The sequence below is a fragment of the Bos javanicus genome, chromosome 19 (genome assembly GCF_032452875.1).
Source record: "Bos javanicus breed banteng chromosome 19, ARS-OSU_banteng_1.0, whole genome shotgun sequence".
Taxonomy (NCBI): domain Eukaryota; kingdom Metazoa; phylum Chordata; class Mammalia; order Artiodactyla; family Bovidae; genus Bos; species Bos javanicus.
Window position 1 is genome coordinate 38,857,555 of NC_083886.1, and position 12,341 is coordinate 38,869,895.

The 12,341-nt window shown below is 43.2% G+C and overlaps 1 protein-coding gene across 2 annotated transcripts in view; it reads right to left on the reverse strand.

Moving 5' to 3' along the window:
• The window catches only part of B4GALNT2 (beta-1,4-N-acetyl-galactosaminyltransferase 2 (SID blood group)), a 79,006-nt gene extending 69,600 nt beyond the window's left edge, over positions 1-9,406 (reverse strand). The window contains exon 1 of one of the 2 annotated variants that reach the window (XM_061391452.1): positions 9,182-9,406. Coding sequence is in view for 1 of the 2 variants with exons in the window: in XM_061391451.1 (XP_061247435.1) it covers positions 8,053-8,069 (17 nt within the window). In the remaining variant the exon portion in view is untranslated. Of the gene's footprint in view, positions 1-8,052; positions 8,494-9,181 lie in introns of those variants that run through there. The other variant, XM_061391451.1, reaches the window with a different exon arrangement.
• Positions 9,407-12,341: the final 2,935 nt, after the last annotated feature.

A 12,341-nucleotide genomic window follows, 5' to 3' on the forward strand; every position in this document is an offset into this window, starting at 1 on the left:
ACTTTCACCAACTCTTCTGACATTAACAGGGGGCTATCCCTGACCACCTTTCTCTGTAAGAAAATCAACTTAAAACTCTAGTTAATAAGTCTCCTGGGCATAATAGGAGTGTTTCCATTCAAACCCCTCTGATGACTTTCTAGCTTGCCTGACAGGTTTGTTCGGACTCCTGCAGATACACATGTGATTGCTCACAGCCTCCCAACCACGAGAGGCATGGGAAGCTTAAGATATTCTAACAATGCAGAGCTTCTCAGAGAGTTAAAATTGTTAGAACTAGTAGAGGATTTCTTTGTTAAGCTAATGCTTGCTGCCAAGTTTCCATATCCCTTACCTACTGTGTCCCTGGGAGTGTATTGATTAATATAGTTGGTATATAGAAATGTAAGAGGTAGCTTTAATGTTTGTAACCTTGGACCCTTGAGTTAATTCTTTTCTTGTTATAGCCCACCACACTTTTGCCCTATAGGAATGCAACTTTATCTAATACTTTCAGAGGGTGGCACCTGACTTTAGAATAATCACCTTTAGAGAAAAATAAGTTTTCTGAAGAAAGGGTCATAAAATGTTAACAGGCCTCCTGGCCAGAAGATGATGTAAATCACCTAAAGCTTTTGCATATGATAAGTTTGCAGAAAGAAAGCCTGGCTTCGATCAAGGATCGAGGATCCTTGGATCAAGGATCAAGGACTGCTGACCTTGCATGACTCTACCCCCACCCCCCAACCATTATCCTCTATGCACAACTTGAGGTATAAAAACTACTTTGGAGGGATTTCCCTGGTGGTCCAGTGGCTAAGACTCCATGCTCCCAAAGCAGGGGGCCAGGGGTTCGATCCCTGGTCAGGGAAGTAGATCCCACATGCTGCAACTAAGACCTAACACGGTCAAAGAAATAAATAAAAACAAAACAAACAAAAAAAAACTACTTTGGAAAATAAAGTGTGGGCCATGCTCATCAGGCTTGGGCTCCCCATGTCCTTCTTTCTCTTTCCTTTTCCTTTTAGGCTGATTCCCTGGAGTGCAGGGGCCCTTTGAGTTCACTTTCCTGCCTGGGCTTCTAAGACCCACTCGAGAAGGTGCCTAAGGTGGGGCACCTTCAGCTATTCGAGAGGGTGCCTGCAGCCTACGTGAACAGAGCAAGTCCCGTGCTGGGGCTTTATTGGCTTTCTGCGTAAACCAAGGAATATCAGCCTCTTTTCTCTCCTCTATTTTCTTAACTGCAAAATTCTTTCCTTATCTCTTTCTCTATTTCTCTCAGTCGCCGACGTCATCCTCCCTAGGGAATCCCTGGATCCAACCGGGGCAGGACCCCGGCAATATGAGAAGCCAGAGATACTGAAATATCTTTGATATCACCAGGACTATTAAAAAATGAAGGTGCCCATAAAGGTGTTTCTAGACAACCAACATTTGAGGGAACTGATCACCAGCATACTTGTACTAAAATAACTACTAAAGGTAAATTACTCCAGAAGGAAGATCATAAAGAAATAAGGAAGAGAAATAAAACTGAAAAGTGGGTAAGTCTAGATGACTACTGACTATATAAAATAATACTGTTTTGTTTAGTAACAGTAAGAAACAATAAGAAAATCTTAAAACACAACAGAACCAAAAAAGGGTAAAGTAATGACATATAAGTCAGGAAAGGAGTAAACAGACTAAAAGTGTTCTAAGGTCTTCACATTTCCCTGGGAAGAAGATTAAAAAAACCAAGAAAGGACTTCCCTGGTGGTCCAGCAGTTAAGACTCTGCTCTTCCAATGTAGGCAACATGAGTTTGATCACTGATTGGGGAACTAAGATCCCACATGCCACGTGGCACAGCCAAAAAATGAAAATAAATAAAATAAGAATTAAATAATTTTTAAAAACAACATTTTAGACTTTGATAGGTCAAGAACCTTATAATCTATAGTGTAACTACTACAGAAATAAAATACAAATAGTAAAGCTAATAGACAGGAAAATGGGATAATAAAAAAAAAAATCAATTCCAAAAGTGCAAGAAGAGAGAAAAGAATATAGACCAGGCAGAACAAATAGAAAGCACTCACTGAGATGTTAGATTTAAACCAACTATATCAATAATTGTTGCTATTCAGTCACTAAGTCGTGTCCAACTCTTTGTGACCCCCATGGACTGCAGCACGCCAGGTTTCTCTGTCCTCCACTACTCCCCAAGTTTGCTCAAATTCATGTTCATTGAGTCAGTGATGCTATCTAACCATCTCACCCAATAATTACATAAATTGATTAAATGCTCCAATTAAAACCTAAGGTAATCAGACTAGATGGAAAAAAGAAATCCAAATATATGTGGTTTGCAAGAGATGCATCAAAACAAAATGATATAGAAATGTTGAGAGTAAAAAGGAAGATAAATACACTAAGTGTAACCAAGATAAAGTTGCTATCTCTATATTAATATTAAAGGAAGTTGACTTAATATCAAGTTAAGCCTACTTCATTTGATATTAATATAGAGATATCAAGCAAAACCACAGATAGAGGAATACCTCGTTATAAAATACTCAGCTCACAGAAAGAGATAACAATTCTTTATTCTAATAACATACCCTTAAAATATATAAGGCAAAATATTGAAAGAATTACAAGGAGAAACATGTATTCACAATTATGGTGAGAGAGACTTTAACCTGATCAACAAAGTAATCAAAAAATTAATAAGCATTTAGATGATTTGAAGCAGACAATCAGCAAACAATATAAATGGACTATATAAAGCCCTACATGTAATGACTGCAGAATATGAATTTCTTCCAAACATACACAGAACATTTACAAAAACTGAACATATGCTGGGTCATTAAACAAGTGTCCAAAATTTCAAAGAATTTCAGTAATATAGAGTATATTTTCTAACCCTAATGCAATTAAGTTGGCAGTGACAATAAAAAGATAACTAGAAAATCCTTGCTTTTAAAAATTCAGAAATGCACTTCTAAATGACCATGGGTCAAAGAAAAAATCACGATGGAAATTAACATTTGTTTGAATTACATGACAGTGAAAATACCACAAATCAACACCACTGGAAAGCAGCTAAAAACAATACTCACAAAGAAATTTATGCCTTTGAATATCTCTATTAGAAAAGAAGAAAATCTGAGAGTCAAGAAGTCAAACATCTACCTCAGAAATAAGAAAAAGATCAGTTAAATTAGGCTCAAAATAAAGTAGGAAGAAGAAAATAATAAATATGAGAGCAGAAAATAATGAAATAGGGAACATGTACTTCAAAGTATCATGGAAGCCAAAAGCTGCTTTACTTTAAAAGTGAAAGTGTTAGTTGGACTCTTTGTGACCTCCATGTACTGTAGCCCACCAGACTCCTCTGTCCATGGGATTCTCCAGGCAAGAATACTGGAGTGGGTTGCCATTCCCTTCTCCAGGGGATCTTCCCTGGATCGAACCTGGGTCTCCTGCATTGCAGGTGGATTCTTTACCATCTGAGCCACCAGGGAATCCCTTATAAAAGTAATAAGCTCATTGGAAGGAATTAAGATAAAAACAAGAGCAGGCACAAATCACCAAAGTCAGGAATGTTGGGAGCATCACTTGAAACTTAAAGCTATTATGGAAGTAATAAGAGAATATAAATGAGTAATTTTGTAACACTAAACTTGAAAATTTAGAGAAAATAAGCAAGTTCTTAGAGAAGAATGCAGCTTTAAAAAACTGACACAAGGAAAAATAGAAAATTCTGAATAATTCTATAAGCCAAATTTTCATTTTCAGTTGACTTCCTATTCTTCCAAAGAATAGGACAAAAACTATAACTTACGAAACAGCATAAACGTTTCACCAAAACCTTACAAAGGTATAAGAAAGAAAGAGGGACTTTCCTGGTGATCCCATGGCTAAGACTCTAAGCTCCCAATGCAGGAGACCCGAGTTTGATCCCTGGTGGGGGAATGAGATTCCACACACCACAACTAAGAGCTCTAATGTCACAACTAGGGCCCACAGCAGCCAAATAAATAAAAACAAATATTTAAAAACGTTTTTTTAAAGAAAAAAATCACAGCCAGTCTCATTCATGAAAATAAACACCAAAGTCCCGTGGTAGCCAGTCTCCCGGGTGGCCTTTGGATGGTCTCAGCTTCCAAGCAGTCACACCTTTGTGTAGCCCTTTCCACCCTGGCCAATAACAGCACAGAGTGGGAGAAGCCCCTTCCCACACGAGTCTGGGTGGCCAGTATGAAAACAACATAGGTCACTTCTGAGACTGCTAATGAAAGACTCTGTGACTATCACCTTGGTGACCCATTCTCAGAGGATCTGCTCTGGAAAAGCCCACTGCTCTGCTGTGAGTTGCCCATACAGAGCCACGTGGGGAGGAACTAAAGTCCCCAGCCAACAGGCACTTGAGTGAGCTAGGAAGTGGATCCAGCCATCAGCCCCAGTAGAGTCTTCAACTCATCACAGTTATTTCATTAAAATGTGTTATGTTTCCATTGGATAGGTTTATGATTATTATTTTTAGTGGCTTTATGTATTTTTAGATTTTTCACAGCTTTAATTTTTAATATGGTGATAGGAATAGATACAACCCACCTAAACAAAAGTTCTCTGGGGTCCTCAATAATTTCTAAGCATTAAAAGGGTCCTGAGACCAAAAAGACCAAGAATTGCTGATCTAAGTTCTACACAATTACTATGGTTCTTGATAATATAGATGAGCTTTTACAAGGACTTATAGTACAATACAGGAAATATAGCCAATATTTTATAATAAATATAAATGGAATATAATCTCTAAAATTCATCAGCACTATAGAAAAGACCCTGATGCTGGGAAAGATTGAAGGCAGGAGGAGAAGTAGATGACAAAGGACAAGATGGTTGGATGGTGTCACCGACTCAATGGACATGAGTCCAGCAAGCTCTGGGAGGTGGTGAAGGACAGGAAAGCTTGGCATGCTGCAGTCCCTGGGGTGTGAAAGAGTCAGACACCACTGAGGAACTGAACAACAAAATGTTGCACACTTCAAACTTATTGTACATCAACTATGCCTCAATAAAAATTTTAATAAGATAATAATAATACAGATGAGTTTCAAATTAGCACATTACTTATCTTTAATAAAAGTTATTCTATGTGCAAGTTAATCTGAAGAACTCACAGGCACAGGCACAGCTGGTTCCCAACACATACCTGGCTCAGCTACATAGATTCACAGGAGTAAATGTTCAATCAGAATAAGTATTCAGAATTCCTCAAGCCCATTTCTCCATTTAAGCAACAGACGTAAAATAGACACTAATAGCACAATGATTTAAAGATACAACCAAGCTTCTGGTTACTTCTATCTTTAGTGGTGACCACTTGAGTTTTTCATTTGTGTTTAAAATTTAAAATAGCAAAAACAGTGCAAACTGCCAAGTATATTTTGTTTGGTATGAATTTACCAAAACTAAGATCATGGCATCTGGTCCCATCACTTCATGGGAAATAGATGGGGAAACAGTGGAAACAGTGTCAGATTTTATTTTGGGGGGCTCCAAAATCACTGCAGATAGTGACTGAAGCCATGAAATTAAAAGATGCTTACTCCTTGGAAGGAAAGTTTGACTCATTGGAAAAGACTCTGATGCTGGGAGGGATTGGGGGCAGGAGGAGAAGGGGATGACAGAGGATGAGATGGTTGGATGGCATCACCAACTCAATGGACATGAGTTTGGGTGAACTCCGGGAGTTGGTGATGGACAGGGAGGCCTAGCATGCTGCAATTCATGGGGTCACAAAGAGTCGGGCACGACTGAGCAACTGAACTGAACTGAACTGAACTGAATTAATTCATATATAAATTATTTTACCCAATTTGAATATCTTTAAAAATTGCTGTTTATTTCTAATTGTCTGCAAATGAAAAGAAAGCAAGACAATAGTAATTATCATTGGCATTATATATTATTACTGAAGATAATTCTGTCCTGTAGAGAAGGGTATTAAAAAATGATCAACTGATGATGTCAAATATGCTAGAGTCATAACTTCCCCAAGAGGTCAGGACAGTTGTATTCCCCGTTCCTGGTATAATGCCTCTCACATGGTAAGATTATCAAACTTTTGTGGAATGAAATGCTATGAATAAATCAAAAAAGTACTGACTATCCTCAGAGTTAGATTCCAACCTGCTCCTTTCAGTGTAGCCCTTGGACAACCTTTATTCTCCATTTCCACAACTGTAGCTTGGACATGACACTTCAAAGAGTGCTGAGGTGAACTCTAGTGGTACAATCTAGAACAGGGCCTATTCATAACAAATAAGTGCTCCACGGTGGATGAAAGGAATTTACCGACCAACATTTACTGAGTTTCACTGCATGCTACTATGGCGATTGTTTCTTGGGTAGGTAGGGTGTGTTCACTTTCACTTTTCACTTTCATGCATTGGAGAAGGAAATGGCAACCCACTCCAGTGTTCTTGCCTGGAGAATCCCAGGGACAGGGGAGCCTGGTGCGCTGCCATCTATGCACAGAGTCGGACACGACTGAAGCAACTCAGCAGTAGCAGTAGCATGGTGTGTTGGAGTGAACTATCCTATCACAGAGGGACAAAAATCCGAAATATCTATTTCAGAGTCAGGTATTTTTTTAATAAAAAAGAAAACTAAAAAGGCAAAGGTTAAATAGTGGCGGATTCATGTTGATATATGGCAAAACCAATACAATATTGTAAAGTTAAAAAATAAAATAAAAAAAGAAAGAAAGAAATAGTTTCTTCTGAGGAAAAAACTTTAGTTCCCCAAGGCCACACGAATCAGCAGCCTTACTATTACAGAGGTATAAACAGCAAAAATATCAGGCAAAACCCAGACCTTTTGTTCACAATTCCAGCGGTCCATATGTGAAGGGAAAGTCAAGTTTGTTGAGGACTTGCCAGCTTTAAATTCCTTGGCACCAGTTGGGAGCCTGGTGCCAGGGCTCCTTCTCACTCATCAAGGAATGTGGGATGAGGGAAGTCTCTGGCTAAGGAAGGGGAGAGGTCTTTCTGCGATGAAAGGGCTACCTCCTCTCTTCGCTCAGCCACAAAAGTGAACGTGAAAGTGTTAGTCACTCAGTTGTGTCCGATTTCTTGCAACCCCCCTGGACGAGGCTCCTCTGTCCGTGGGATTCCCCAGGCAAGAATACGAGTAGGTAGCCATTCCTTTCTCCAGGGGGTCTTCCCCACCCAGAGATCCAACCTGGGTCTCCCGCATCGCAAGCGGATCCTTTACCATCTGAAGCGCTTACAAACTGCGCTTCATGTTAATGCCCATAAAACATCATCCCACCAACACGTTTTTGTATTGCCGGAAGACGCCTTCCTTGTTAGCATTAAATGATCGTTTTAGTTTTGAAAAATACAAAGAAAGTAAACTTTGGGGATAAAAAGGCACAAATTGTATTTCTGATCCTTCTTCCTGGTTTATAAAAACTAAATGAGCCCTCCAAGTCTATTTTTTCCCCTGTTAATTATTACGCTATTCCTTAGAGGATTTAGCACCCGGAGCCACAAAATAAACACTCTGCCTCGAGACTGTCGCCTGGACCTGAGAACCGACTTTTCAAAATCTCTGACTCCTAAACCCCAGGCTGTTTTCTGAAGCTCCATAAGGGACGCAGCCGCAGCTTCCGACTGCCCAGAGCTGGCGGTCTCCGCGCCGGGGTCCCACACCCCGGGGAACCACACCTCCCAGCCCTGTTCAGAGCCTTCGGGTTCCAGGCCGCTCCCGCACGCTCGGCAACACCGCGCTACGCACTCCAGGCTCGAGAAGCAACCTCCACGTCAAATTTTCCATTTCCACCTCTAAAACCAGTGTTCCCCAGAGCGTAGCGGTCGAGAATATGCAAGGGTTCTCATCAGTGTCCCCAGGCACTGTCTCCTAGCTGCCCCACCTAAATAGGCGGCGGACTGGACTTAATTTAGAGACCGGCTGCCCCCTCCCTTGACCCTGGCGTCCGCGGGCCCCGCACTTGGCCGCTCTCCGAAGGCGCGTCTGGCTGGCCAAGACTGACCTCTGCTCTAGAGACACTCACCCGAACGAAGTCATCATGAATCCCGCCGCCTCGGACGCCCTGGGCTGGTGGAGCCCGGCAGCCTCCCAGCCGATTGTCCAGCCCTAGGCACCAACCCGGGGTAGAGAAAGCCGCGAGAGCTTGGGTCGAACCCGCCCACTTCACCACCAACCCCCGCCCATCTCCTGGGTCTTGTCCTGAGCACAGCTTGGCGCCAGCATCTTTGTGGTCTTTAGGGGGACAACTGAACCTTTTAGGATCTTAGATCCTCGATCAGGGATGGAACTCAATGTCCCTTCCAACGGAAGCTCCAAAGTCCTAAACACTGGCTGCTGCTGCTAAGTCGCTTCAGTCGTGTCCGACTCTGTGCGACCCCATAGACAGCAGCCCACCAGGCTCCCCCATTCCTGGGATTCTCCAGGCAGGAACACTGCAGTGGGCTGCCATTTCCTTCTCCAATGCACGAAAGTGAGAAGTGAAAGGGAAGTCGCTCAGTCGTGTCCAACTCTTAGCGACCCCATGGACTGAAGCCTACCAGGCTGCTCCGTCCATGGGATTTTCCAGGCAAAAGAGTACTGGAGTGGAGTGCCATTGCCTTCTCCGCCTAACCACTGGACCACCAAGGAATTCCCAAGGTGACAGTAATGACATAGTCCCTGCCTATGATAGATATTAGGCACAAACGCTTTATTTACGTGGTACCATTTATTCGTCACAACAGCCCTAAGAGACCAGTGCAGTTATTAGCCCCACTTTTAGGACGGGGAAGCTGAGGCGAAGTAGGGTGATCAGTTGAATGGAAGAGCTGGGATTTGAACGGAGTCTGGGTGACTCGGAAGCCCCTGATGAGTGGTGCAGTTTCTCTCCCTTGGACGCGGAGCCCCCAAGCCGGCCAGACTTCCTCTTGTTGGCCCGAGTTGATTTTTTTAAAAAAGGGGGGGTTCTCTCCGTGGAGAACCGCGTGGACTCAACGTTTTTTGCCCGTGGCGCCCGCACTTCCTTTCTCCTGCCTAGGTCACCTGCCCCGGGCTGTCGGAGCCCGTCCTTGCACCGCGTCACTCCCAATCTCTCACTCCCAATCTCTGTGACACTTCTTGGTGGGTAAACGGAGCACCGTCTCCACCAGAAAGAATAAAATCCCCGCGCCCACCTCTAGGCTCCCTACGACCGCGGCCTCTCACTTTCCGCTCTGTTGAAACGGTATCCATCCACTCGTCCGCGAGCCTCACAAGCTCCCGCGCAGCTCACATTTGAGTTCGCGGAGATCCGTCTTGCCCCACCTCCACCGCGCTCCGCACTCCACATCCCCGCCCCACCGGAACTGTTCTGGCGAAGTTGGTCAAGTCCCTCTAACACTCTTGTACAGCCACGAAATGCCTGTGTCTGGAAGAGTCTGGTGGATTTCAGGTGAAATTAGCGTTTGCCCATCCCTTTTCAGCCAGGTGCGGTGCTGGGCGGCTCCCTGTAGTTCACCTCAAGTGTGATTGTATTGTATTTTAGTATGATCAAGTATTTAAATCATGAACATAACCTTGTTTTAAACTAGACAAAACAATGGCATTAGTAATGCCGTTGCAAAATGACAGATTTTCTGTCCATATAAGTTCTAAAAAGGAATTTAAGACAGACATAAAATCAAACCCAGACAATCAGTGAAACCCAGAAAGTCTGGGATGAGATCTACAACCAGAGAGATCTACAGCCTTGGTGTAGCTGAGTCCCAAAGTCAGCTCAGAGCTTCTCATCAGCCAACAAAAAAGAGAAACTCTGCTGGAGGGAGTTCTGGAGTGGCTCTTGCAGATAACTTTTCCTACCAACATTGCAGAAAGTGGGCTCTTGTCTAACACTTGGAAATGAATTGTCAGAGGAGACAGTACATGCTGACAAAGCAAGAAACTTTATTGGGAAGAGGCGCCCAGGCGGAGAGCAGTAGGATAAGGGAACACAGAAGAACTGCTCTGCCTGGCAGCTCAACTTGCAGTCGTTCAGCTTGCAGTCTTGGTTTTTGGTAAGGGGGTTAGTTTCCCGGTTGTCTTTGGCCAATCATTCCTACTCAGAGTCCTTCCTATTGGCTCAGGCATTGCTCAGCCAAGATGGGTGCTAGAAAGGACTCTGGGAGGTGGCAGGGCATATAGTGTCTCCTTTTACCTTTATGGAACTCTTCTGGTTGGTGGTGGCTTATTAGTTCCCCGTTCCTTTCTAGAACCTCCTATCTTATACCCCATGCATATTGTTACTATGGTGCCCGGCCAGGGTGGGCAGTTTCAGTCAGTTTGCTTCAGTTAGCAGCAATAGTTGTAAACCGGATTCTAGGATTTCCTGGACAAGCGTAATCAGCAAGACATTGTAGCGCTTGCAGGTACATGAAGTAAAAACACCCCATTGTTTACCAAGGGCTTTCACATACATTGTACTCCTTGATTCTACTCAACTCTCATAATGTACTGCTCTGCAGTTGTGAAGACCCAGCCTGGGACAGATTCCACGACTTGTTCAAACTTTCGTACCAGCATCTGAGTGAAGACTTGCACCCTGGAGTTGTATCTCTAAGATCAGTGCGCTGTACTGCACCTGCCCCCTAGTTGTGTCTAAGAGGGGAGCTCTTCTGACTTAGACATGAAAGTGAAAGTGTTAGTTGTTCAGTCATGTCCGACCTTTGGCAAGCCCATAGACTGTAGTCTGCCAGGCTCCTCTGTCCATAAAATTCTCCAGGCAAGAATACTGGAGTGCGTTGCCATTTCCTTCTCCAGGCGATCTTCCCAACCTAGGGATCGAACCCAGGTCTCCTGCATTGCTGGCAGATTCTTTACCACCTAAGCCACCAGGGAAGCCCGACTTGGAGATGGGACCAGGTTTATTTAGCCATGACTCTTGCCTCACGGAAGTATTGTGGAAACTGAGCAGGACCCTGTGGAATCCTCCTGGGCCCAAAAGCCTTTTTGGGTCCCCATTTAACAACAGAATGGGAAAGACTAGAGATCTCTTCAAGAAAATCAGAGATGCCAAAGGAACATTTCATGCAAAGATGGGCTTGATAAAGGACAGCAATGGTATGGACCTAACAGAAGCAGAAGATATTAAGAAGAGATGGCAAGAATACACAGAAGAACTGTACAAAAAAGATCTTCACGACCCAGATAATCACGATGGTGTGATCCCTCACCTAGAGCCAGACATCCTGGAATGTGAAGTCTAGTGGGCCTTAGAAAGCATCACTACGAACAAAGCTAGTGAAGGTGATAGAATTCCAGTTGAGCTATTCCAAATCCTGAAAGATGATGCTGTGAAAGTGCTGCACTCAATATGCCAGCAAATTTGGAAAACTCAGCAGTGGCCACAGGACTGGAAAAGGTCAGTTTTCATTCCAATCCCAAAGAAAGGCAATGCCAAAGAATGCTCAAACTACCGCACAACTGCACTCATCTCACACGCTAGTAAAGTAATGCTCAAAATTCTCCAAGCCAGGCTTCAGCAATATGTGAACTGTGAACTTCCTGATGTTCAAGCTGGTTTTAGAAAAGGAAGAGGAACCAGAGATCAAATTGCCAACATCCACTGGATCATGGAAAAAGCAAGAGAGTTCCAGAAAAACATCTATTTCTGCTTTATTGACTATGCCAAAGCCTTTGACTGTGTGGATCACAATAAACTGTGGAAAATTCTGAAAGAGATGGGAACACCAGACCACCTGATCTGCCTCTTGAGAAATCTGTATGTAGGTCAGGAAGCAACAGCTAGAACTGGACATGGAACAACAGACTGGTTCCAAATAGGAAAAGGAGTATGTCAAGGCTGTATATTGTCACCCCGTTTATTTAACTTATATGCAGAGTACATCATGAGAAACGCTGGACTGGAAGAAACACAAGCTGGAATCAAGATTGCCGGGACAAATATCAATAACTTCAGATATGCAGATGACACCACCCTTATGGCAGAAAGTGAAGAGGAACTCAAAAGCCTCTTGATGAAAGTGAAAGTGGAGAGTGAAAAAGTTGGCTTAAAGCTCAACATTCAGAAAACGAAGATCATGGCATCTGGTCCCATCACTTCATGGGAAATAGATGGGGAAACAGTGGAAACAGTGTCAGACTTTCTTTTCTTGGGCTCCAAAATCACTGCAGATGGTGACTGCAGCCATGAAATTAAAAGACGCTTACTTCTTGGAAGGAAAGTTATGACCAACCTAGATAGCATATTCAAAAGCAGAGACATTACTTTGCCAACAAAGGTTCTTCTAGTCAAGGCTATGGTTTTTTCCAGTGGTCATGTATGGATGTGAGATTTGGACTGTGAAGAAGGCTGAGTGC